This window comes from Caretta caretta, chromosome 1, assembly GCF_965140235.1.
Source record: "Caretta caretta isolate rCarCar2 chromosome 1, rCarCar1.hap1, whole genome shotgun sequence".
Taxonomy (NCBI): Eukaryota; Metazoa; Chordata; order Testudines; family Cheloniidae; genus Caretta; species Caretta caretta.
The window spans coordinates 36342266-36368660 of record NC_134206.1 but is presented as its reverse complement, the minus strand read 5'-3'; the positions used below and the strand labels follow the sequence as shown (position 1 = coordinate 36368660).

Genomic DNA, 26395 nt, shown 5'->3' with positions numbered 1-26395 from the left:
CTGAACTGACACACATGGATTGCTCAAGAAGATGTAACTTGAGCTTCACATTCCTCGGTTTGCGCATCCTGGAAGAAAATGACTGACACACTTCTCACCTGTCTGAGATGTGGTTCTCCCCAAGGCAGAAGCAGTAGCGTAGCTAGGAGTGGAAATTTGGGTGGGCCCTGACTTTCAGGTGGATGGGCAATGACAGACTGTGCTAGCTCAGCTTCTCCCCTGATGTCACGCCCTATTCCTAGCCCTAGTGCTCCCAGACAAAGGGCTTCACTTGCTGAGCTGGGCACGCACATGGGGCAGCTCAGAAAATGGCATGGCAGAGCTGCCAGAGCATAGCTTTCTGAAGGGTGGGCGCATAGCTCTGTCCTGGATTTCAGGTGCCCAAGTGATGCTCTGGGCCACTGTGGCAGCACTACACCCCTGCTCAGACATAGGTGGGCCTGGATGCTAAGTGGGTGGACCGTCGCACACCCAGGCCCATTTGCGGCTATACCCGTGGGAAGAAGAGGTAATGGTTGTGTCCATCTGCAGAGGAGATGAGAACATCACAGGACAAGCAGGGTTTGAAACCTTGTGGCTTAGGGTCTGCCATATTAACATGAAACACATCACTCTGCTTAACAAAAGGGGTGTGTGGAGGGGTGGGAGAGGACTTTTTTTTAAAAAATGGAATGCCCAAATTAATTTAATAAGGGGATAAGAAGGTGACTATAGATTCTCTTCACCAAATCGGTCAAGAAAAGGGTGAGTTTGAAGCTCTGTATAAGTAGTGGGTTGAACACTCACTAGATTCCATCTTTCTGTCATGGACAGTAAGAAGAGGGGGTTCCGGATGCTCCACCCTTTATGCCCTTGCATGGGAGAAGGAAAAGGCACAGTGGGTCATATGTGGCCCCGACCGACACTGCTTTTCAAAAGAATCCAATCTCATACATATGAGGCACATACATACATGCCATGTGATCCGTACCTGAAGGACTATTATGATCATCTATTGTGATCACCCGCACTACACAGACCAAAGAACCTCATCCAATAATTTCTGCAACAGCCCTTAACTTCTGCATGAGCTATAGCATCTCTTTGAGAAAGATACTCAGTCTTGATTGAAAGACTTCAAGTGGAGAATCCACCACATCCTTAGGTAAGTAGTTCTAAGTAAATTGTTCCATTGGTTAATTATTGGCCCTATTAAAAAGAATTGCACCTATTTCCGGTCTGAATTTGTCTGGCTTCACCTTTCAACCACTCAATCTTTATGCCTTTTTCTGATAGATTAATGAGCTGTCTGTCTACTATCCTAAGTCTCTCTCCCATGTAAAAACTTGCAGACTGATCAAGTCACCTCAACCTTCTCTTGGAGAAACAGAGAGAGAGCTTCCTTAGCTGTTCACTATAAACCATATTTTCTGGACCTGAAATCATTCTTGTAGCACTTTTCTGAACCCTTTCCAAGTTTGCGACATCCTTTTCGAAATGTGGACATCAGAGCTGGACATAGCATTCCAGTAATGCCCTTACTAATGCCGTACTCAGAGGTAACACCACCTCTTCCTATTCTTACTAGACATTCCTCTGCTTATATATCTAAGCATCACATTCACCTTCTTAGCTACAGCACTGCACTGACAGCTCACTCTCAGCTGGTTATCTACCATGACCCCTAACTCCCTTTCAGGGTAACTGTATTCATGGATACAAGCCCTCATCTTATAACTGTGACCTACAATCTTTGTTCCTAGATAAAACATCCTTTAATTTTGTTGATTTAAACAGAAACAAAGAGGTGGACTGAGCACCATAAAAGACCATACAACCCCTGCACTTAATCACTGTGATGACTGCGAAAGATTTGAGACCAGACCCACAAACACCACAAGCTGTGGATCGGGAAGAGTTGTTTGCCCTTTATGGCTGAATTTTTAAAGTATGAGACTCCAAAGAGTTGCACTTCTAGGACATCTACTGAAGGTGGGAAAGGTGAGTCAGACTAGAGAAGCCACATGAGCTGAATTCTGTTTCCAGGATGAATGAACCAAATGAAGTGAAATTGGCAGATTAACTCCTTTGGAGTGACACTGACTAGCTGTTCTCCATGATTCTTGATAGGTAAAGCCATTATGCTCATTGTAAAGCTTGTGCTTTAGGACAGGGAAAAATGACATTTATGACCAAAATACTTAGTATTCTATTCAAATTGTGTAACACCTTTATTTCATTTCATACGGCAAGTTATTTTAGAGACCAAAACTCAAAACATCTTACGTTAGAATCCTTCTGTACAAATACTTCTGGTTTCCCCAGAGCTACTGCAACATGATGGAGATCATCCAACCGGGTTTCCTAAAAAAGAAAAAATAAAAGATAGTATATTAATATTAATTTTCATTACTATATGTCTGAAATAGAATACAGGGATATATATCGGAATTTAGGGCAAAAACAAAGAGTAATTTAAAGTAATTTAAAACATCACTCATTTAAAAGTGACTTGTACCCTGTTGGGCCGAATCTTCCGTAAGACTCGAGGAAGGAGTGGTAATGGAACAAAGTCATATCTCAGATAGTCTGACCCTGGAAAAAGTAGATCATCATCCTGAGAGTGGTGACTTAAGGCTCCGCTGGAGCAGTATACACTGCATTTCCTGTTCATTTGAGAGGCGAACAGGTCCCTGTTGGGGTCACCCACAGAGGGAAAATATTGTTCAGACAGAATCGTGCAACTCCCAAGCATAGTCTACAGCAAAAATGTCTGCTGGGAGAGTCTGCTAGCATGTTCTGGTTCCCTGGAATGTAAATTAGTAGGAGCGTGATTTGATTGCTGATGCATCAGTTCCATAGATTGACTGCTTCTGCATGCAAAGTGATGGATCTCACTTCTTCTTATCTGTTCATGTGAAAAACGGTCATGATATTGTCCAACATTAGGAGGACAAGGTGTCCTTGAATGAAAAAGAGAAAGGCTTCACAAGCCCTTTGAGCGGCTTGCAAATCCCAAAAATACTGATGTGAATCCTGGAGTCTTGAGATGTCCAGGTGCCCTGCACTGTGCAGTTGTCCATGTGAGCTCCCAAACGCAACAGGGAGACACATCTGTAATGATCATCCCGTTCAGTGGAGAGGCAAGGAAGGGAATGCTCACACATATCTAGTGGAGATTCTTCCACTGTGGCAAAGATAACAACTTTCACAGGGACAGTTACTATGGTGGTAATGGACTGAAGGTTTGGCGAGTACACTGTTTGAAGCCACGTCTGCAGGCAAAGAAGGTGGAGCCTGGCAAACAGCATGTTGTAAATGTGTGAATTCATATGACCCAGAGGGATAGACAAATCTTGACATGTGCTCAACAGCTGCTTTTGACTTGGTCTGAGATTGTTCATCGCCTGGATTCTGTCCATCAGCATGGAAGTCCTTGCCATGATTGAATTTAAGGATGCTCAGATGAAGTCCACAGTCTGCGTTGGGGTGAGGTCTTTAGAGTTTATACTGACCAAAAGAAGGAAAAAAGTTGTAGCATTTCTGAAGTTGACAAGCTGACGTCTTGGCGTGTCCTGGTGATGAGAAGCCAGTTGTCAAGACAGAGAAAGACAGTGAAGCCACAACGACTGATATTGGTGCTACTATAGAGAATACCTTAGTAAAGACCTTCGGACGGTAGCAAGGCTGAAAAGGAGTATTCTGTATTGAAAGAGGTTGGAGCCCATCATGAATCTGACTGCATCCTTCATGTTAAGGGCTGTAAACCACATGTACTTCTCTAGGGATGAGATTACAGATGCCGAAGTGACCTTGTGAAACCTGAGTTTGTGAATCAAATGGTGAAGATCGAGAATGAGTCTCCAGCAGTCCTCCTTCTTGGGTAATAGGAAGTGCACTGAGTAAAAATCTTTCCCTTGGTACTGAAGAGGAACCTGCTCTATCACTCCTTGCTGCAATAGGGATTCTACTTCTTCTTCTTTGAGAATCTCCTCACAAGAGTGGCAATCCACTCTCATGAGGGGATCTGGAGGGGGAGAGATGTAAATACTATTGTATAGCCAGAATGGCTGATGTTTAGCACCCATTTGTCTGTTACTGCACTCCAGGCATGGAAAAAGAGTGCTAGACAATCCCCAAAGGATATGTGCAAACTGTTAGGTCTGTTTTGCAGTTCTTGCGCTCCTGTCAAAAATAATGTTTAGCCAAGAACTGGGATTGATATGAAGAAATCACTGCGGAATGTGCAAGGAAATGAGACTTTTGAATCCTCTGTCTCTAGTGGGGTGACTTGCCTATGAAATTTTCTTTTTGGGGCAGGTGTATGTATTCCCATGGAGTGGATGGTGGCCCTGGATTCCTTCAGGGTGTGTAAAGACTTGTCTGTCTTGTGATTAAACAGATGAGTCTCACTGAAGGGCAGGTCCTCCATGGTGTTCAGAATCCTCCCTGGGAAACCCCAAAGCATGAAGCCATGATTCCCTGCACATTACAATTGTGGTAGCTATTGAAATATGTATCTGCTGCATCTACCGCTATTGAAATGTTCCTGGCAACCATGTGGCCTTCCTCTGTGAGAACATGGAACTGAGCTCTGTCCTGATGTGGAAGCTTGTCAGTGAAGTCTGCAAATTTTGCATCATTCAGGAAGCCATATTTAGGCATCCGTACTTGATAGTTGGCTACCCTGAATTGCAGGCAAGAGACAGAAAAGACTTTCCTTCCCAAGAAGTTGAGATGCTTGCCTTTCTTATTAGTTGGGGTAGATGTAAGCAGCAACACCCTTGATCTCAGACACTATCCAATGCTCACTAGAATGATTTTGTGATAGTAACAATGCTGTAAGTAAAGGCTGAAATAAGGTTTTTGTTTTACATTTCTGTCTCTACAAGACTTCTCACTTTTTAAAAACGGTTCGTAAATTCACTTAAGTATTTTCATATATTTAACTTCTCCTTTATGTATATTTTAAATGAAACAGTATGCAAAAATACTTGCCAATATAGTATTAAGTTTAAAATTGAATAAGATAAGAAAATTCAGTCAAGTTCAGTCAGCTTAAGTTTGTCTGTTTACTAGTATGCATTAGAACGTTTTTTCATTGGTTGATGACATACCACACTGGAGAACAGAAATGCTATTCAGAAAAACAGAAAGGACCACAAAGAAACTACCCATTTTTCTACAACTGTGGAAGCACATATTATCATTTTGCATTACTGCATATATACGGTGAGATGACAAATAGACCATATTGTAATACATGTGCACAATGGGAAACAGTTACCGAGGAAGCTTTAACAATTAATCTCTTATTCAGTATGTCCTGTCAAAAAACCTTTACTCAATTTAACCACTTTGGTTGTCCCAATAAATGACTGGGATACAATCAGACACTGATTTCTAGAAACTGGTTCATTTTGTCTACTTAAACATTGTTATCAGAGCAGAGTTCAGAATTTCAGACTGAAATTTGCAAATTTTTTATTCAGTAACTTAAATTAACTCTGTTTTACACATCATGATGTCCCAATATAAACTGAGAATGCAGAATCAAAATGTTTCTTATTCTAGAGCAGTGGTTTTCAACCTATGGTCTGTGGACCCTGAGGGTCTGCAGACTATGTCTAAGATTTCCAAAAGGGTCCACACCACCATTCAAAATTTTTTAGGAATACGCAAATGAAAAAAGGTTGAAAACCACTGTTTGAGAGAGATCCTCAAATTCAGACATTAAATGTTTCACACAGGGACCCGACACAGTACACTTCAAGATTACTCCAATTTATATGATTCACAAAATGATTTTCAAGGTGATATTTTTCTTCTTTTAAAAAACTATCAAAATCTACACTTCAAAGTAAATTTAAGTATTTATGTTTCAACAAATAATACAATTAATAATTTCAAAACTATAGGGCTAAGGTCTAAACCCACATTGAAAATTTATACTTCAGAGTGAAATAAGAGTTCAAGTTGTTTGAACAGTGAAGTAGAGATGGCATAAACTGAAAGATATATTCCCAGAGAAAACAGAGTCTTCTATTAACAGATACATAGGAATTATGGAACCTCCCACTCTTGGCCTAAAGACTAAATCACTGGCATCTGCTTACCCGCTGTTCTCACCTGTAAAATAAAAGCTTTAATTTTGGCTACGATTAAAATGGAAGAAAAAAAAAAAGCTACCAATCTTCAATAGTACATACAACAGTGAGGGAGCCGTAGCATATTTGAAATTTGCCCTCTTGAATGAAAACACTATATTTTGATCCATTTTGCCTACAGTGAAGTGCTATACTATGTTCTCCTGTTTTCTACTCCCTCCTTGAACACAAAACTGAAAAATAAGTTAAGCAGAAGGATTTCTGTTGCAGATGTATCAGGCCTCATCATCAGCACACACAGCTGTAATTTTCTTGGAAAGGTGAAATGGCTGTCTATGAGAATTCATTGTTTGAGCAACTTCTGCTCAAGAATTTATAAGGCTCCATAAGGTAGCAAAGATTCATGTTTGTCTAGACTGTTAAATTACTGTACGTCTAGATTTTATCACCGCATTTCGCACCCCTCCCCTTTCGTTTCCTACATGTCCTTGAGGGAAAGGCTGATGAGTTTAGAACACATGGCAGAATGCATTTACCAGTACCCTCTAGTCCACTGGAAATCCCAAATCTAATACATTGTAGTTTTAAAACAAATGAACAGCAACCTAAGTTTTGCTCAGTGAATACATGTGAATTTACCATATCTTGTCTGTGTAACTGGCTGTTATTGATGTCCAATGCCACCTGTATTACCTGTAATATGTATATTTTTCTTATTTTGTTACCTCACTTAATGCATATGAAGAGGAAGCCAACTTATAGGCTAAATCCTGCCTTGATGGAGGCATAAAACCATGAAACTAAACAAGGGGGGGGAGGGATAGCTCAGTGGTTTGAGCATTGGCCTGCTAAACCCAGGGTTGTGAGTTCAATCCTTGAGGGGGCCATTTAGGGAACTGGGGCAAAAACTGGGGATTGGTCCTGCTTTGAGCAGGGGGGTGGACTAGATGACCTCCTGAGGTCCCTTCCAACCCTGATATTCTATGATTCTAAGGATGAATAGGGAGACTAGCAAAGGAGTACCCCTCTGCAACAGAGCTCCTACTAGTGCAGGTCAGTATTCCTCTTGACAAACCAGGAGATGTGCTGTGGAGCACTATTTGTTGCACCTCTGAACAGAAGCAAAGTGCTCCTTGAACTGCTCTGACTCTAGTGCTTGCTGGGGCTTGAAAAGGACCACAACCTGTTAGTTGAACCCAACTCCCAGCACACTCAGAAATGCAGTTCTACTCTGAAAAATGCTTACATAAAAATGGCATCTTGTTCCAACAGAACTGCTCACTATGTGTATTCTGTTATATCTGATTACCCTAGCAACAAAAATTTGTCATTGATACTTACCTGTGTTAGCACAATAATGAGCTAACTGAATTCTATACCTTCTATACAATCAACAGAATTAATATTATCAGAAATTTTTATTATTTTAATTCAAACCCAACATTTCACTGCAGTTTCTATCTTGCTTCTAAACACAGCTCAAAGTTCAGAATTTGGTATCACACATACACTGAATGAAGACTGAAGAAGGATGATCACTAAATATTTAGTATATAAAATTTTCTCTATGCTGCAGTTCAGCACAGTTAAAAATCTATCATCCACATATCTGAAATGCACTTGGGAAATAATCACTACAAAATGTAGTGATTTTTTTCTAGTGAATCCCTTATTAAAGGAAGATGGAACTGGGGATGAGTATCTGTAGCGGGCACAACCTGGTATTCACCACCAAATATAAAATACAAGAACATTTTTACAATTACGGAAAGTTAGAGAAAAAAATCTTGGTTATACTTGTAATTTCTAACACAAGCAATCTTACTGAAATTAATGGGACCAATTCTGCAACAAAGTACTATTCAATTTAAGAATGGCAGAATGGGGCTTTTGTTGTAAACAAATGCTATTGTAACAATTTTTCTCTGAATCCCCTAATTTATGTTTACTTATTCCCTAAAGAGGTTGCTGTTTCTATTACACATAACATCATTTCTGAATTTACCAAGAACACTAGGGCTTGATTCAAAAGAGAATTTAATTGATGCTTTATTTTTTTTCCCTTTTGGTTTCCCATCTGCAGAAAAACCTGAGTGTCTCTGGATTAAGTTTAGAAGTGTGAGCAACAAGAGTGATGTAGTGGTGGAAGTCTTCTATAGACCACCGGACCAGGGGGATGAGGTGGATGACGCTTTCTTCCGGCAACTCGCAGAAGCTACTAGATCGCACGCCCTGGTTCTCATGGGTGACTTTAATTTTCCTGATATCTGCTGGGAGAGCAATACAGCGGTGCATAGACAATCCAGGAAGTTTTTGGAAAGTGTAGGGGACAATTTCCTGGTGCAAGTGCTAGAGGAGCCAAGTAGGGGGGGAGCTTTTCTTGACCTGCTGCTCACAAACCGGGAAGAATTAGTGGGGGAAGCAAAAGCGGATGGGAATCTGGGAGGCAGTGACCATGAGTTGGTTGAGTTCAGGATCCTGACACAGGGAAGAAAGGTAAGCAGCAGGATACGGACCCTGGACTTCAGGAAAGCAGACTTCGACTCCCTCAGGGAACGGATGGGTAGGATCCCCTGGGGGACTAACATGAAGGGGAAAGGAGTCCAGGAGAGCTGGCTGTATTTCAAGGAATCCCTGTTGAGGCTACAGGGACAAACCATCCCGATGAGTCGAAAGAACAGTAAATATGGCAGGCGACCAGCTTGGCTTAACGGTGAAATCCTAGCGGATCTTAAACATAAAAAAGAAGCTTACAAGAAGTGGAAGGTTGGACATATGACCAGGGAAGAGTATAAAAATATTGCTCGGGCATGTAGGAATGAAATCAGGAGGGCCAAATCGCACCTGGAGCTGCAGCTAGCAAGAGATGTCAAGAGTAACAAGAAGGGTTTCTTCAGGTATGTTGGCAACAAGAAGAAAGCCAAGGAAAGTGTGGGCCCCTTACTGAATGAGGGAGGCAACCTAGTGACAGAGGATGTGGAAAAAGCTAATGTACTCTATGCTTTTTTTGCCTCTATCTTCACTAACAAGGTCAGCTCCCAGACTGCTGCGCTGGGCATCACAACATGGGGAGTAGATGGCCAGCCCTCTGTGGAGAAAGAGGTGGTTAGGGACTATTTGGAAAAGCTGGACGTGCACAAGTCCTTGGGGCCGGACGAGTTGCATCCGAGAGTGCTAAAGGAATTGGTGGCTGTGATTGCAGAGCCATTGGCCATTATCTTTGAAAATTCGTGGCGAACGGGGGAAGTCCCAGATGACTGGAAAAAGGCTAATGTAGTGCCAATCTTTAAAAAAGGGAAGAAGGAGGATCCTGGGAACTACAGGCCAGTCAGCCTCACCTCAGTCCCCGGAAAAATCATGAAGCAGGTCCTCAAAGAATCAATCCTGAAGCACTTACATGAGAGGAAAGTGATCAGGAACTGTCAGCATGGATTCACCAAGGGAAGGTCATGCCTGACTAATCTAATCGCCTTCTATGATGAGATTACTGGTTCTGTGGATGAAGGGAAAGCAGTGGACGTATTGTTTCTTGACTTTAGCAAAGCTTTTGACACGGTCTCCCACAGTATTCTTGTCAGCAAGTTAAAGAAGTATGGGCTGGATGAATGCACTATAAGGTGGGTAGAAAGTTGGCTAGATTGTCGGGTAGTGATCAATGGCTCCATGTCTAGTTGGCAGCCGGTGTCAAGTGGAGTGCCCCAGGGGTCAGTCCTGGGGCTGGTTTTGTTCAATATTTTCATAAATGATCTGGAGGATGGTGTGGATTGCACCCTCAGCAAATTTGCGGATGATACTAAACTGGGAGGAGTGGTAGATACGCTGGAGGGGAGGGATAGGATACAGAAGGACCTAGACAAATTGGAGGATTGGGCCAAAAGAAATCTGATGAGGTTCAATAAGGATAAGTGCAGGGTCCTGCACTTAGGACGGAAGAACCCAATGCACAGCTACAGACTAGGGACCGAATGGCTAGGCAGCAGTTCTGCGGAAAAGGACCTAGGGGTGACAGTGGACGAGAAGCTGGATATGAGTCAGCAGTGTGCCCTTGTTGCCAAGAAGGCCAATGGCATTTTGGGATGTATAAGTAGGGGCATAGCGAGCAGATCGAGGGATGTGATCGTTCCCCTCTATTCGACATTGGTGAGGCCTCATCTGGAGTACTGTGTCCAGTTTTGGGCCCCACACTACAAGAAGGATGTGGGAAAAAATCAGAAAGCGTCCAGCGGAAGACAAAAAAATTAGGGGACTGGAACACATGATTTATGAGGAGAGGCTGAGGGAACTGGGATTGTTTAGTCTGCGGAAGAGAAGAATGAGGGGGGATTTGATAGTTGCTTTCAACTACCTGAGAGGTGGTTCCAGAGAGGATGGTTCTAAACTATTCTCAGTGGTAGAAGAGGACAGGACAAGAAGTAATGGTCTCAAGTTGCAGTGGGGGAGGTTTAGGTTGGATATTAGGAAAAACTTTTTCACTAGGAGGGTGGTGAAACACTGGAATGCGTTACCTAGGGAGGTGGTAGAATCTCCTTCCTTAGAAGTTTTTAAGGTCAGGCTTGACAAAGCCCTGGCTGGGATGATTTAATTGGGGATTGGTCCTGCTTTGAGCAGGGGGTTGGACTAGATGACCTCCTGAGGTCCCTTCCAACCCTGATATTCTATGATCTGTGCAAACAGATGGGAATTCCCCCCTCTGTACTTGAGTCTGGAAACATTCTAACTCTTCCCACATGCAGAAAGCACTTAAAAATGTATCTTTAAATTCTGGTTAACTGAAAAAAAACCCGACAAGGTGGATAAAAATCAATGATTTTTTTTTTTTAAAGAAAAACTGAATTTAATTTAAATCAGATTTTTTTTTTACTTTTAAATTAAATACCGGGGTTTTCTTTAAATAAATCTATTTAAAATTGAAGTTGAAACTGACAACCTATGTTAAATCCTATTCATTAGAAAACATTAAATAGTTTAAATTAAATACAAAATTATTATTAAGCAGTACATGTTTGCTGTTGAAGTTTTAAAGAAAGTCAAACTACTGAACTGGTGGAAGTCATAGAATCATAGAATATAAGGGTTGGAAGGGACCCCAGAAGGTCATCTAGTCCAACCCCCTGCTCGAAGCAGGACCAATTCCCAGTTAAATCATCCCAGCCAGGGCTTTGTCAAGCCTGACCTTAAAAACCTCTAAGGAAGGAGATTCTACCACCTCCCTAGGTAACGCATTCCAGTGTTTCACCACCCTCTTAGTGAAAAAGTTTTTCCTAATATCCAATCTAAACCTCCCCCACTGCAGCTTGAGACCATTACTCCTCGTTCTGTCATCTGATACCATTGAGAACAGTCTAGAGCCATCCTCTTTGGAACCCCCTTTCAGGTAGTTGAAAGCAGCTATCAAATCCCCCCTCATTCTTCTCTTCTGCAGGCTAAACAATCCCAGCTCCCTCAGCCTCTCCTCATAAATCATGTGTTCCAGACCCCTAATCATTTTTGTTGCCCTTCGCTGGACTCTCTCCAATTTATCCACATCCTTCTTGAAGTGTGGGGCCCAAAACTGGACACAGTACTCCAGATGAGGCCTCACCAATGTCGAATAGAGGGGAACGATCACGTCCCTCGATCTGCTCGCTATGCCCCTACTTATACATCCCAAAATGCCATTGGCCTTCTTGGCAACAAGGGCACACTGCTGACTCATATCCAGCTTCTCGTCCACTGTCACCCCTAGGTCCTTTTCCGCAGAACTGCTGCCTAGCCATTCGGTCCCTAGTCTGTAGCTGTGCATTGGGTTCTTCCGTCCTAAGTGCAGGACCCTGCACTTATCCTTATTGAACCTCATCAGATTTCTTTTGGCCCAATCCTCCAATTTGTCTAGGTCCTTCTGTATCCTATCCCTCCACTCCAGCGTATCTACCACTCCTCCCAGTTTAGTATCATCCGCAAATTTGCTGAGAGTGCAATCCACACCATCCTCCAGATCATTTATGAAGATATTGAACAAAACCGGCCCCAGGACCGACCCTTGGGGCACTCCACTTGATACCGGCTGCCAACTAGACATGGAGCCATTGATAACTACCCGTTGAGCCCGACAATCTAGCCAGCTTTCTACCTACCTTGTAGTGTATTCATCCAGCCCATACTTCCTTAACTTGCTGACAAGAATACTGTGGGAGACCGTGTCAAAAGCTTTGCTAAAGTCAAGAAACAATACATCCACTGCTTTCCCTTCATCCACAGAACCAGTAATCTCATCATAGAAGGCGATTAGATTAGCCAGGCATGACCTTCCCTTGGTGAATCCATGCTGACAGTTCCTGATCACTTTCCTCTCATGCAAGTGCTTCAGGATTGATTCTTTGAGGACCTGCTCCATGATTTTTCCAGGGACTGAAGTGAGGCTGACTGGCCTGTAGTTCCCAGGATCCTCCTTCTTCCCTTTTTTAAAGATTGGCACTACATTAGCCTTTTTCCAGTCATCCGGGACTTCCCCGGTTCGCCACGACTTTTCAAAGATAATGGCCAATGGCTCTGCAATCACAGCCGCCAGTTCCTTCAGCACTCTCGGATGCAACTCGTCCGGCCCCATGGACTTGTGCACGTCCAGCTTTTCTAAATAGTCCCTAACCACCTCTATCTCCACAGAGGGCTGGCCATCTCTTCCCCATTTTGTGATGCCCAGCGTAGCAGTCTGGGAGCTAACCTTGTTAGTGAAAACAGAGGCAAAAAAAGCATTGAGTACATTAGCTTTTTCCACATCCTCTGTCACTAGTTTGCCTCCCTCATTCAGTAAGGGGCCCACACATTCCTTGGCTTTCTTCTTGTTGCCAACATACCTGAAGAAACCCTTCTTGTTACTCTTGACATCTCTGGCTAGCTGCAGCTCCAGGTGCGATTTGGCCCTCCTGATAACATTCCTACATGCCCGAGCAATATTTTTATACTCTTCCCTGGTCATATGTCCAACCTTCCACTTCTTGTAAGCTTCTTTTTTATGTTTAAGATCCGCTAAGATTTCACCATTAAGCCAAGCTGGTCGCCTGCCATATTTACTATTCTTTCGACTCATCGGGATGGTTTGTCCCTGTAACCTCAACAGGGATTCCTTGAAATACAGTCACTAAGTCACTGGCTAAGCACATGGTACCACCGTTTGCTGAGTGCTAATTCATCTTTTGACAGCAGTAGCATCTTCTGCAGGTGCAGAAAGAATATTTTTTTCATTTCAGTTTATTCAGCTAATTCAATTTAATGACTAGTTCATCGTTCAAAATTAAGAAACCAGTTGAGAGCTGAAAAAACAGGAAATCTTGCTTTCTTCTTCCATATTATGAATAAAACTAGGCGTGAAGGGTGAGATCTGCTACTTCTAAAATCCTGAAGGAAATGGTGACCAGAAACAAGCAGCTCAATTCATTAACTACAGATAATGCTCCCTTTGCTTAATAAATCCGTTTTAAATGCAAACAATTTTTGATAAACCTTTTTGTCTACCCAGGACATTTAAGATAATTTTTTATTAAATAAAACTAAGTGCTCTTTGTGTGTATTTTTAATTTAACTTGAAATTCTATCCAAATAGTTTGACACAAATCATAGGTAAAAAAATCAATTAGTAAATAAGAAATGCATCATTTCACCATTTTCTAACAAGTAAATATTAAGAATCCGAATAAATGTAAACTAAGCTATATAGTTGCTTAAATAAATGTATAAGCTCATAATTAATGTATACATGCAAGATATATAGTTGCATAAATAGATAGCATATCCTCCTAGTTAGCACAAAAGTACCAAATTTAGTGTAAAGGCTATATTTGTTTGCAAATAAACATATTTTGATGGTTACCAACCAATGAAAATTAACTTTTCTTTGGAAAATAACTAAAAAGTACAAATGCAAAACAAGATTAAAATCAATTATTTAAATCAAGGTTTCCTGCTTGTTGATTTAAATTATGATTAAAACTTTGATTTAAAATCAATCCACTTTGTAAAAGAACAAACAAGCACATTTGCTAATATCTAACTAAAGGACAGGTACTTTCAGTGGGAAAACTGGTAAGGTAAGAAAGAGTTTTTTTTCTTGGACGAACTGTCCTTAAAGCAGTGGGAGGGGATCTGGGCAGCAATCTACAGAGAACAGTAGAAGGCAATGACAAAAGCTAAATCACTCCATCATGCACGACATTCACCAGCAGGGGGGAGGTAAACAAGAAATTTACAATTCATCTGAAGGACAGTTTGGAGCTCAGATGCGAAATAGAACTGCCTGCCCGCATGACCCAGCAAGAATTATTCCAGCACAAAGGGTTGGAGTATAAGAAGGGGAGGATGTGACGGGACACCCACCCACTTCCCGGGATCCAGTAGGACCAGCCTAGGGAGGGGTTAAAGCCCTGAGTGGGTTAAAACCAGCCTAGAGAGGCTGAGCAGCAGGCAGCCAAAGGAGTGGCTGCAGGGGAAACAGCCAATTAGGGCAGTGGCTGCAGATAATTAGGGTGTCAGCTGGACCAGCCAATCAGGGCCCAGCCAGACCATATAAAAGGAAGCTACAGACGAGAGCAAGGAGTCTGCTGTAGGGAGCTCTAGGAAGACCACCAGCTTCCTAGAGGGCTCCTGGTGGGCTACCAGGACTTACAGGCTCAAGGCCCTGGGAAGAGGGCAAAGGAGCTGAAGCCAGAGGCAGGAGCAGAAGGAACTGAGGCTGTAGGGAAGTGGCCCAGTGAGCTGGAAGGAAGAGGCAGCAGGAAGCTGCTGTTTGCAGGGGCCCTGGGCTGGGGCTCGGAGTACTGATCGGTTCTGGGCCCACCTCCACTAGCTGCTGAAGGAGCAGCCTGGATGTGGACTGCCAAGCCGCTGCGAGGAGTGGCTGGACTCTTGAAGGAGTCTCCTGGAAAGGTGGGAAACTGGATGGGGATACGGCCGGAGGGCTGTGCCATGAGGCAGATGCCGAGAGAAAGAAGCCGTAACGGGTCTGCAGGTGGAAGAGAGGATGGGAGAGCCTCCACCATCCAAGGGCGTGCCTGCTGGGACTGAGCTAAATCCCAAAACACCCAGCAGGACGCGCCAGTAGGGTGAGTGACCCCGTGACAGGGGAAAAAAATATCCTAAGCCACCCCCTTCTTCTTCCATTTCTCTGCTCATAATGACGACGACGACTCAAAGTACTGAACAAAAGGGGAGTGGGGCCCATGCTGGAAAGGGGGACAGCCTGTGAAATGTACTTCAGCTCATACTGAGACAAACCTTTTGCTTTTAAGCCTATTATCTTGGTAAAGACTAAGAATTAGCTTGCATGCTTACCCTTTTATATCTTTTGTAACCAGTTCTGACCTTTATGCCTTACCACTTGCAATCACTTGAAATCTCTCTCTCTTTCTCTAGTTGATAAACTTGTTTTATAGCTTTATCTAAGCCAGTGTGTTTGACTGAAGTGTTTAGGGAAACCTCTGCTTGAGAGAACAAAGACTGGTGCATAATCATTCCCAATGTTGGAATGACAGACTATCTATGAGCTTATACTGTCCAGGAGGGTACTGAACAGTATAAGACACACATTTCTGGGGAGCAAGGCTGGGGTTGGGGATATGCAGGTGTCACCCTATGCGTAATTCATGGATGGCTAGGCATTGCATTCACGTACTCAGCTGGGAGTGACTGTACATGCTAGTGACTGTGAGTGAGCTGAGCCTGGAGGAGTTTACTGTTCAACAGCAAAGCAGTGTAAAAGGCACCCCAGAGTGGAGAGTTAAGGGGCACAGCAATCTAGAGTGTGCCCTGGGGAATGTCACAGTGCAGCCCTGTGATGAAGTTTAAGAAGTCCTGAGATGTACGTAAGCCATCAACGGTGAAACAGATCTGTAATAATCCTGGCTGGTGAAAGAATATAGGGAGCCTAGCTGTAGTATGAGCTAACAGAAGGGAATATACTTACTCAACGTCTGATACAAGACTCCCCTTTTTACAAAGGTTTTTCCATCATAAGTGGAAGGGTTTTACATTTAGAAAATTATCCGAACATATATTCTAAGAGCAGAATCCTCTGTGAAGTCTATAGACACTTTTAAATGGAGTGTTTATAACAGGTTTCATTTTGGAGTAAAAGTAACAGTAAGGAGCACTTTGGAAATTTGTGTTTTCCACCTGCAGACTTTTACTAAGCTTACACTTTTTTTTTTAAACCCTGGGGATTAAAGCATGTAAATTTTACATTTAACATATATCAAGCCCACCACAAAAATCACATTGAGATGGATATATTTATATTTGCTTGTGATTCCTGTGTAGCCCAATGCTGCTTTGTAACAAAATATTAGTTTGGGAACTAATCTCTTCATAGAGCTGCTGAACTAGACACTGCAGACATTTAAGCACAGACTTAGTTGGCATGTTTTTCCACACTAACAATCCCATTTTCAAAATTTTTGGTCTTTAATGGATTTAGCTTTTAGCAATTACATCTTCCCTCACTCTTTTATTCTAAGAAAATTCTTGATTTGTTTCAAGGTTTTTTTATGTCTATGAAATGTAACAGAAAATAAATCCATCTCCTTTTGCATATATTTGTCTGAAGCTTTTTTAAAAAACTACAACAATGAAGGCTCATAGGGAAAATATTTAAAAGTTGTTCTGAATAACTTCCTACTGGTTCAGTAATTCTTGAACACTATTTACGCAAATGCACATCTTGAGATTTCACCAAAAGAGAATACCAAACAAGAGTTTCAACAAAAGTGTAGCGTAACAAACGCTCACTGCATATATTTTATATAAAGGAAACGTGGGAATGTTTAGATTTTATAATGTCTGACTTATTCTCATATATGCATGATTATTCAAGACAATATACTTTGCTCAATTTAAATATTCTTAAAGCAAACTGATAAATATTTGTATACATTCTAATTAGCTTTTAAAAGTCTAAAGCCCAAAGGGTTAGGCGGCAATGCATTTTATTTTTTGAACAAGTAACTTGATATTTTTCTTAAAACTCAAGGAGAGATTTTATTGTCATGATTAATTTTTCACCCCCTAAACAAAAATAAAATATACAAGTTAACATAGGAATGTATTCAGCAGGAAGTGCTGAGTGACAGAAGCCCAAGCCTATTCTAGTCTAGTTCTTAGACACTGCCTATTATATTGTGATAGTATGTACATATCAAAGTGCCTTCCAGCAGTGTATTCAGTGGAGTTGGTTAGCACATTTTTGACAAAATATATATATTTTTTTGTCAAAGCCAGAATATTTTGCAGAGACTTATCCATTTTAATTAAGTTTTTGACAGGAAAATCTCTGACGTTCAGTGCTCTGTGGTCGCTTCTTACCAGAGAGAGAGGTTTTCAATCTGAAAATAGACATTTCTATCAAATTTATTTTGTGAAAACGTTCCAAACGTTTTGTTTTCATTACAATGCAGAAGTGAAACTTTTTTTGAAGCTTTAGAAGTTGTTGCAAAACAGAATTTTCATCCTCTGGAAAGCTCAAGTATTAAGCAACATAACTAGCATCTGTCATATGTGGATCTTTCTCCATTCCTCTCCACAAAGAGAAATGTATGTGACAATTTAAAAAAAATATTTAATGTCGGTTACATTATTTTATTATTGAAGGCAAGATTGGAGTGCGATTTCTCCCTCCCCCCAGGGCATCCGTGTGCATTTTAAACCAAAGGCGAGTGCACTGTGACTGCAAATTCTTCAGTGTTTCCTTCTCCCCACCAGCATAACCTCAAATCTTGCTCAGGTTCAGCTTCAATCAGCTGTTCTCCATGCGTGAGCAAAAGTTAGCCAAGCACGGAGCCAATTCAGTGATACCAGTATTATCAGAGGTGCTGAAAAATAGCAAAAGCTCTGTATTATCTTTATATTGGTGGCATCTGAGTCTCAAGTTCTACTAGCTTACACATAGATCTTAAATAAGACCAAAAAGAGAACTGATCCTTGTGGGATATAAGGGAGGGAGCACAAATGCAGTTTGCCATCATCACCCTTTGGGTGCATCCTTCCAGGAAGGACTCAAACCACTTCATTGAATTCCTCTGGACCCCTCTCACATGAAAAAAGCAATATCTCATGACGAGGGCTCCACGTCTGTCAGGGAGGCCACGGAAGTAATGGATTCTGTGACCTCCGTGACTTCTGCACAGGCCAGTGTGGCTGACACCAGTCACCCAAGCAACTGGTTCTGGGGCCAGCTGCTCAGGTGGCCCGGGGACAGCTATACCAGCCGTTGCTGGAGCAGCTCCAGGGCTAGCCGCCTGGGGACTGTCTCAGCAGCGGGTGGTCCCGGGGTGGCTGGAGCAGATGCTGCTTGGCGGCCCCTGGCAGCTGGTGCTGCTGGCCCCAACCTCCCACAAGCAGCGCCCTCCCCTCCCAAAGATTTAGTCATGGATATTTTTTAGTAAAAGTCATGGACAGGTCACAGACCGTGAAATCTGTATATTGCCCGTGACCTGTCCATGACTTTTACTAAAAAAAATCCATGACTAAATCATAGCCTTACTCATGACTGACTGTGTTGAATGCACCAGAGTGGATTAATTTAAATTAAGGCATTTTAAATCACCAAGTGGAAAGCTTCATTTTAAATAATAGATTCTAATCAGCATTTCCATTTGTACTTGAGCTATTTTCTAAAGAAAGGTGCACTCTCATTGGCTGATTTAACCATTAAAACACGTTGATTTACAAATAAACAGTCTTTATACTAGATTTGGTACTTTTTGTTATCTAGGAGAGTACACTATAAATATTTATTTAAGCAATTATACACCTTAATATTTTTAGATGCTTGTTAACTATACATTTTCAATATGTTAGACAATGGTAAATGATTTTTTGCTTATTTACTAAATAGTTAACTTTTTGCTCATGATTTGTGTCACGCTCCATTAGGATGGTAACTGGAATTTAATTAAATACACAACAGTATAAATTTATTAAATAAAACATTAAATTAAATATTTTGGATACATTATCTTATTGAAACATGTTTGTCATTCACAAATAAATGACTTATTACAGAGGAATTAACTGTTAGTAAATTAAACTGATTTCAGGTCAGCCTGGGAAAATAGTCAAATATTCCTAAGTGACTAGAATTTAAGTTCCTACTCATCTAAACTTCTTGTAAATGAGACAGTCTACTAAATTACTTAGGCTGACCTTTTGCGCCATAAAGCTTGACCTCAAAATTCAGACATCTTTCCCCTGCTTCTTTCTTTATATAAAACAGCAGCCTTTAACTCAGTTTTTGATAGAGGCTCATGGATTCAGTGTATGTATTTATTTACATTTTTATTTAAATGTTTTGAGATTATAATTAGTACTTTAGGCCTTAACATACTTCATGTTTAAAACAAAATCTGAGTTTAACAAGTTTATTTTAAAAAGAAAAAATTTAAACAACAAAAACCAAGTTTTCAAAGAAGTATTGCTTTTTATCCACCTTGAAAGCTGCAGAGAGTTCCAAGAGAATCAGAATGTCTGTCTGCCCTTTCAGAGGAACAGCCGTGTTAGTCTGTATTCGCAAAAAGAAAAGGAGTACTTGTGGCACCTTAGAGACTAACCAATTTATTTGAGCATGAGCTTTCGTGAGCTACAGCTCACTTCATCAGATGCATACCGTGGAAACTGCAGCAGACTTTATATATACACAGAGAATATGAAACAATACCTCCTCCCACCCCACTGTCCTGCTGGTAATAGCTTATCTAAAGTGATCAACAGGTGGGCCATTTCCAGCACAAATCCAGGTTTTCTCACCCTCCACCCCCCCACACAAATTCACTCTCCTGCTAGTGCTAGCCCATCCAAAGTGACAACTCTTTACATAATCAAGTCGGGCTATTTCCATCAACGGCAAGAAATCATTCATTTGTGCCACTAGTTCGATTTCCATTCCATGCCCTGAACCCAATGTGCGTCAGGCTAGGATACTGGCTTCACTAAGGTGACATTGCTCAGAAATGGAAAGTTTGACACAAGGAAACAGTTAGGTCCAATGTACCCAGGGTGGGTTTCTACTTGTAGGTCAGTCTATTTTGTATTTCAAGATGAAAGGGAAGATCCTTCTTTGCATGAGGCAGTGGCTATTTTAGTCAGTAAAGGCCCTAGTGCTTTTAATGTTTACCACTTAGGAAGAGCTGGGACAAGATTTAACAGGTGTTGGGTTGAGGTTTATTCCTGTAATGTAAATGGAATCTCTCTGTGGCACTGGTCTGGACAGTGATCAACAGGGGTAGGACAGCTCATTATTTTTGGAGATGGAAAAAACTATATTTCCTATTTGGTGTCAGATTTTGCCGGATTAAGTTCTCTCTCTGACATTTATGTGTAAGTGATGTGGCGGAAAGATCTCCACCTGTTCTTGACTTTATGCTCCCAAGTAACTTTTATGATGGTTTAAGAGAACACACAATTTAAATAAAATGAAAAAAATTAACAAGCTTTCTTTTTCTTCTGTATTTTTGATAAATTATACCTAATATAAAAAGGGACTAAATAAAAAACACCCAAACCATGAGAATAACCAGACTATAACAAGCCTTGCTTTTCTAGATATCTCCTCTGAGAAAATCAGATAAGCTGTAATTTCCTTAACAAACATCTTGTCATTTGACAGAGGATGTTGATTCACTTTAAACAACACAACAGAGGCCACAAAGTAAGAAATCTCACCAATATGCCATCTGCAAGGTGACTTTTACTTGAATGATTTGAACATCACACTAGATTTCTCACAAGTTCATACAACAGGGCTATAAGTTAAAAGGTTTTTAAGAGTTTGTATCGAGGATAAAAAATAATTAGTAAATGTTACCATAGCCAAAAGAAAAAGTGAGACCTAGCCCTCTATCTATAAAGAAATGGGGCACAAAATGCACAGAAAGAAGCTTAGGAGAGAATGGGACAGGCGGACAAAAATAAGATGTCATTTAGAAAGTATGAAAAATGCAAGAGGGAAGAAAAAACAAAGGAAAAGCAGTGCTTAACTTTAGGCTGGAGATTGGTAGTTGAAACTAACTATTTCTTCAATCTAATTTTAATTAATGATGATAGTTAATGGGATTAGTAGCCAATGGGACTGAAAAGACTACACTAGTTACATATTGTTAGATCTACCATGGAAGTTTTATATACTACAAAATTGGTCACAATCTTTTCCAAGATTACCTATTTATATAAAGCTCAGATTACTATGAATCCCTGACATAATGACCCTCTGGAAACCAGGACACACTATACAGTAGGTACAAATTGGCAAAAGGAGAGTTTTTAAAAAGTGCAAGCCTAAATGTCATTAGACATACACAAAACAGTTGTCTACATGTCAGGAATATAGAGAGGCCAGCTGGCACCCCACAAGGCTTAAAATTATACTGGTACATTCATTCCTGCTGGTTTATAAAATTTTAAAACAGATGTATATCACAAGTTCGCTGTTTAAAGCAAACTCCACCAGCACACATGATTTACAAAGCTGCAGGTAATGTCTTCAAAATGGAAACATTTCAGGTATTATAAGAAGTAAGATATGAACTCCTGGTCTCCCCTCTCAGCATAGGGAGTTTTTCACAAGGATAACAGGGTATTTGATGAGGAAGTCTGTCTCTCTTGCTCCAAGAGAGGGAGGGGAGCGGATGACCAAAAATAGTTGTTTCTTCTTTTTGTGTTTATTTTTTTCCTCAAACTACCATGAAAAATTCCATTAATGCTCAAAGTTTATATTCTAATGTTCTGGTCTTTATCTTTTCAATCTGGTTTAAAACTCCAGTTCAAACTGAACTCTAACACAACCATAATGTACAGTCTCAGATTGTTTATAAATATTGTGATGAATTGAGGCTATATCTGTACAATTTAAGAATTTTGATTTGATATTGTAAAGTTGTATTATGAAAATCTACTGTCATGAGTGCCTACATACATGTGGGTCCAGCACTGCTGACAAGTCCTGTAACATGTATGAACCAGATACTATAAAAGGAGCTTGGGACTTAGTGTATATCTACACTGCAGCAGGGAGTACAGCCCTGAATGGGACTATTCTTTAATCTCACTCACTGCTCCTGCTATTTGGCAGCGGATCCTGTGGGGCTCTACACTAGTTCTGCACAGGGCTCTAGCTGGGAATATGCCTCCGATTCAGGGTAGACAGACTTGCACTAGCTCTGCTCTAGGTGTGGACATAGCAGCATGGGTACTGACTCAGGCTAGGACACCCCAGCTCAGACCCAGAGGGTCAGGTGGGTTTGGACTTAGGCAGCTAGCCTGAGCTGCTGCCCTTGCTACAATATCCACAATGCTATTTTTAGCATGCTAACTGGGAGAGCTAGTGAGAGAATGTCTGCCCGTTTTGGGATGCATGTCTCAGCTGCAGTGCAACCATAATGCAAGTGACCCTGTTCAGGTGAAATCTAGGACAGTGGATGTGCTGTATCCTTAGAAAAATCAGTTTAGTTGATTCCTCTGAAAAGAGAGTGGAAGATAGGAGCAGTGGAAACTTACCGGAAGTAGAACAAAGGAGGGCAGGTGACCAGAAAGGGTTTAAGATAAAGAAATGTACAGGAACAGGGGTCAGAAAGGAGACGGATGGGGCAGGAAAAGGTAAGGTCACTGAAGCTGGGAAGGGGCTTCATGAAGGAGAGGGACCAGCTAGCACACAACAGCTTGCATGAGCAGACAACACCCAGTCTGCCTGCCTTCCAGATGTTGCCCAAGGACTGACAAAGGAAGAGTGTGAGAGAGAACGTGAGGGATATTGCTATTTCAGATGTTTATTGTTTTGTATGATCTGTACTCATGTGCTCTAAATAATTGAAGTATAAAGGTGTTAAACTCTGGACAAAGTATCTGCCTGCACATTAACTGCTTCACAACAGCTGCATTCCCTAGACAGCATTAAACTGTGAACCAAAAGTGTCACACTTTTGGGGTGAAAATCTGGGAGAGGAGTATCTTGAAGTAACTGGGGTAGTTTGGAGACAGTGCTTGTCCTGAAGCCTGGGATAGGTGGGCTGAGGAGCCCTATTTCCAAGAAGTGGTCGCAGACAGTCAGTGCCAAGAAAATACACCAGAGAGACCAAGGAAAGAATCAGTGCTGCAGCCTGCTGAGGTTCTAGGAGCATGAAAACACTACAGGGATAAAGAGCAGCAGAGGCATGGATTCCTCTCTCAGCAGTTATAATGGGTAGTGGCACGGGAGCCTGCCCACTGGGGTATGATAGAACTATATTACAGAAATTTTTGTTGGTAGATTTCTTACCTCAAAAGTCCACCCTTCTTCCTTGTCTCCATCCAACAACATTTTTGTCTCCTTGTAAACATTTCCTACCTCCAGCTGCAATGGGGAGGCATTAAATTCAATCCTTTGCAGGTTAAAGCCTATTCCAATCCCAATGGCCTTTATAAAGCTTTCCTTTAGTGCCTGAAATTCAGAATGACATATGTTTATTTCACATTTGTTGCTTTTAATGGCTAAAATTGTTACCTGCAACAATTACATGTAGTGCATCACTCAATCTATACTGAAAGGTCATCTCTGACCACAAACTGTGGTCAAATAAATTCTATTCTTAGACAAGTGTAAGTTTGAGATTACTCCAGATTTACATTGGTATAATTACTAAGAGCAGAATCCATCCACAGGCAGTTTACTCATCTGTAGGAACAGTACAAATCTATGGTGCTGTAATGCATATGCATATATATAATACACACACACACACACACAAAATGACCTACAATTCTGAAATAATCAAGGGCTAGATTGTGTTCCCTGATGAATTAACTAGGAATCTCTCTACTATACTTTCATGTATGCGTAAGGCCAGCCACAGTTTTTCCTAAGAATTTCAGCTGCAGGACAGACCACCTTACACACCTACAGGTAGCCTGAGCCACCAAGGATGTAATCTAATGATAATTGTATAGGTGTGTGCAACTGATGAAGTTTTACATCATGACATTAATTACTGCTTTGATAAAGTGTGTTCTCTGAGAGATTATACTTTGTGTTCTTAAAAAAAGAAAAATATATTACCCAGTGCCTATAAAACATATCTAGTTGAATCCATTCGTTATTTATGGACTTGATTGCCCTCCACTCTGCCTCTGTAAACTGTCGTTTCATAATGCGAAAGAAATCTGGAATTGAACCACTCCCTGTAAAATCAGAAATATTTACAACAAATATTTTAATACAAAATATAGTTATAAGCAAATGAATTGTCTTATGCTACTGTTCCAAGAAATAACTGTCATAGTACAACATTCATTAGGAAAAAATATTTCTGAACTAAGCTTATTTGAAAATCTCAAAACTAAACAAGACTGTAAATGCAGCTGTAGTCAATACAAAGAAATGTAAATATAGCCAACATATTAAAAGTGTACAGATGTTGATGAAAGCCTACTATGACAAATTACACATTTTAAGGAAAGTAAAAGAACAAAAAAAGTCTTTCCTCAGCTAAAATGCTAACTTTAAAAGATGCGTATTTGAGGAATAAAGCCATAAAAAAAATCCCACACCTTCAGCAGTCTAAAATGACAGCATCTAATCATTTTGTTGACCCAGTCATTAGTTACTTGTGAAAATAGTCAACATAGGCACACAGCTTTCTATATTTGATTCCTTAATGTAATGTTAATAAATCAATATGCTACACAGTATTTCTATCTACCTACCACTGTACTAAAATGAGATGGTCTGAGTCACCTGAAGGGCAGGGATGCTGTACAGTAGCGGACCTGCAACTATACACTTATTTTTCACATGTGCATTCACCGGCACTCCGCGTATGATCTGCATGCATCTTCATTGTATGGTATAGCTCAGTAACCATACAATATGCAAATGCTGTACCCACACTGGCCTGAGACCCATTATTCCAAATTCTCGTTAAATATAAAAATTTAATTTTAAAAGTAGTTCCTTCTAATGGAACGAGAAAGGACAAGATGTGTGTTGGTGTGGTGGGATTCAGAAGTTGATATCGCCATGTCTGTCGCCGAATGAACAGGATGATTTACAGTAGCCAGAGCATAGTGAGCACGTTGCAGTATAACAGCAACTTGAAGGAGCATTCTGCTAACCTTGTATCAATTTTAACTTAGGTCTTCTGCACCAGCCTTTATTAAGTCCAGGATACAGTTATGTGAGCACAAACAAGAAGCCTCTTCAAGTTAACATTTAAATATGTTTAAATAGTCAAGCATGAGGGTGAAAATGTATTGTAGATTGCATTTACAAATGTATTTAAAATGATAAAAGTCTTCATTTAAAAATCAGTGCAGCCATAGATTTCAATAACAGTTCTCCCGTGGTTGAAACACTTTCCTCTACATTCCAGTCTTAATTTTACTTTGCAGTAGGATGTTGCAGAATGTGCAGTTATATTTAGGGCCCTATCAAATTCAGTCCATTTTGGTCAATTTCATGGTTAAAGAATTTTAAAAATAGTAAATTTCATGATTTCAGTTATTTAAATCTGAAGTTTAACAGTGTTGTATTTGTAGGGGTCCTGATCCAAAAAGGAGCTTGGGGGGTGGGGGGGGAGGTGTTGCAAGGTTATTATAGGGGGTGGTTGCAGCCTTCAGATTTGGGCTCTTGGTCAACAGCTGCCATTCTCTGGCTGTCCAGCTCTGAAGGCAGCAGCGCATAAGTAAGGGTGGCAGAGTATGGTATTGCCACCCTTCCTTCTGTGCTATTGCTGGTGAGGCACCGCCTTCCGAGCTGGGCGCCCAGCCAACAGCTGCCACTGTCCAGCCACCCAGCTCTGAAGGCCACGCAGAAGTAAGGGTGACAATACTATGATCCCCCTAAACCTTGCAACCCTCCTGAAAATCTTTTGGCTCAGGACTCCCAAATTTAGAAACACTGGTCTCCTCATGAAATCTGTATAGTATAGGGTAAAAGCACACGAAAGACCAGATTTCACGGTCCATAACGTGTTTTTCACAGTTGTGAATTTGGCAGGGCTCAAGTTATGTTGGTTAACAGCACTTCAATGATATTTTGGAAGCAACGGACATCACGGCATTGTTAGCTACACACCCATGACACATATAATTAATCAAGTAATCTGCCCATTAGGTCTTAGAGATGAGTAAATGGACATGGAAGAATGCAATCTATTGACTTTAGCAGGGATAATCCAAATCTACATACAGAAAATTCTACAAATTGAAGGTATTTTGACAGGTTGTTGTATATTGCTAAATACACATTTTTATTTTGGCCTCATTTCTGGGGGTTTCTTTTGCCAGTAATAAATACTATGGCACTGTCATAATGTCTTCAC

At 41.0% G+C, this 26395-nt stretch overlaps 1 protein-coding gene across 1 annotated transcript in view; it reads right to left on the bottom strand.

Moving 5' to 3' along the window:
- The window catches only part of AASDHPPT (aminoadipate-semialdehyde dehydrogenase-phosphopantetheinyl transferase), a 64449-nt gene that overhangs the window by 8129 nt on the left and 29925 nt on the right, over positions 1-26395 (bottom strand). Inside the window, exons 3-5 of the mRNA XM_048844370.2 lie at positions 24133-24254; positions 23356-23517; positions 2266-2343 (exon numbers count right to left, since the gene is read on the bottom strand). Coding sequence (XP_048700327.1) covers positions 2266-2343; positions 23356-23517; positions 24133-24254 — 362 coding nt within the window. The remainder of the gene's footprint in view (positions 1-2265; positions 2344-23355; positions 23518-24132; positions 24255-26395) is intronic.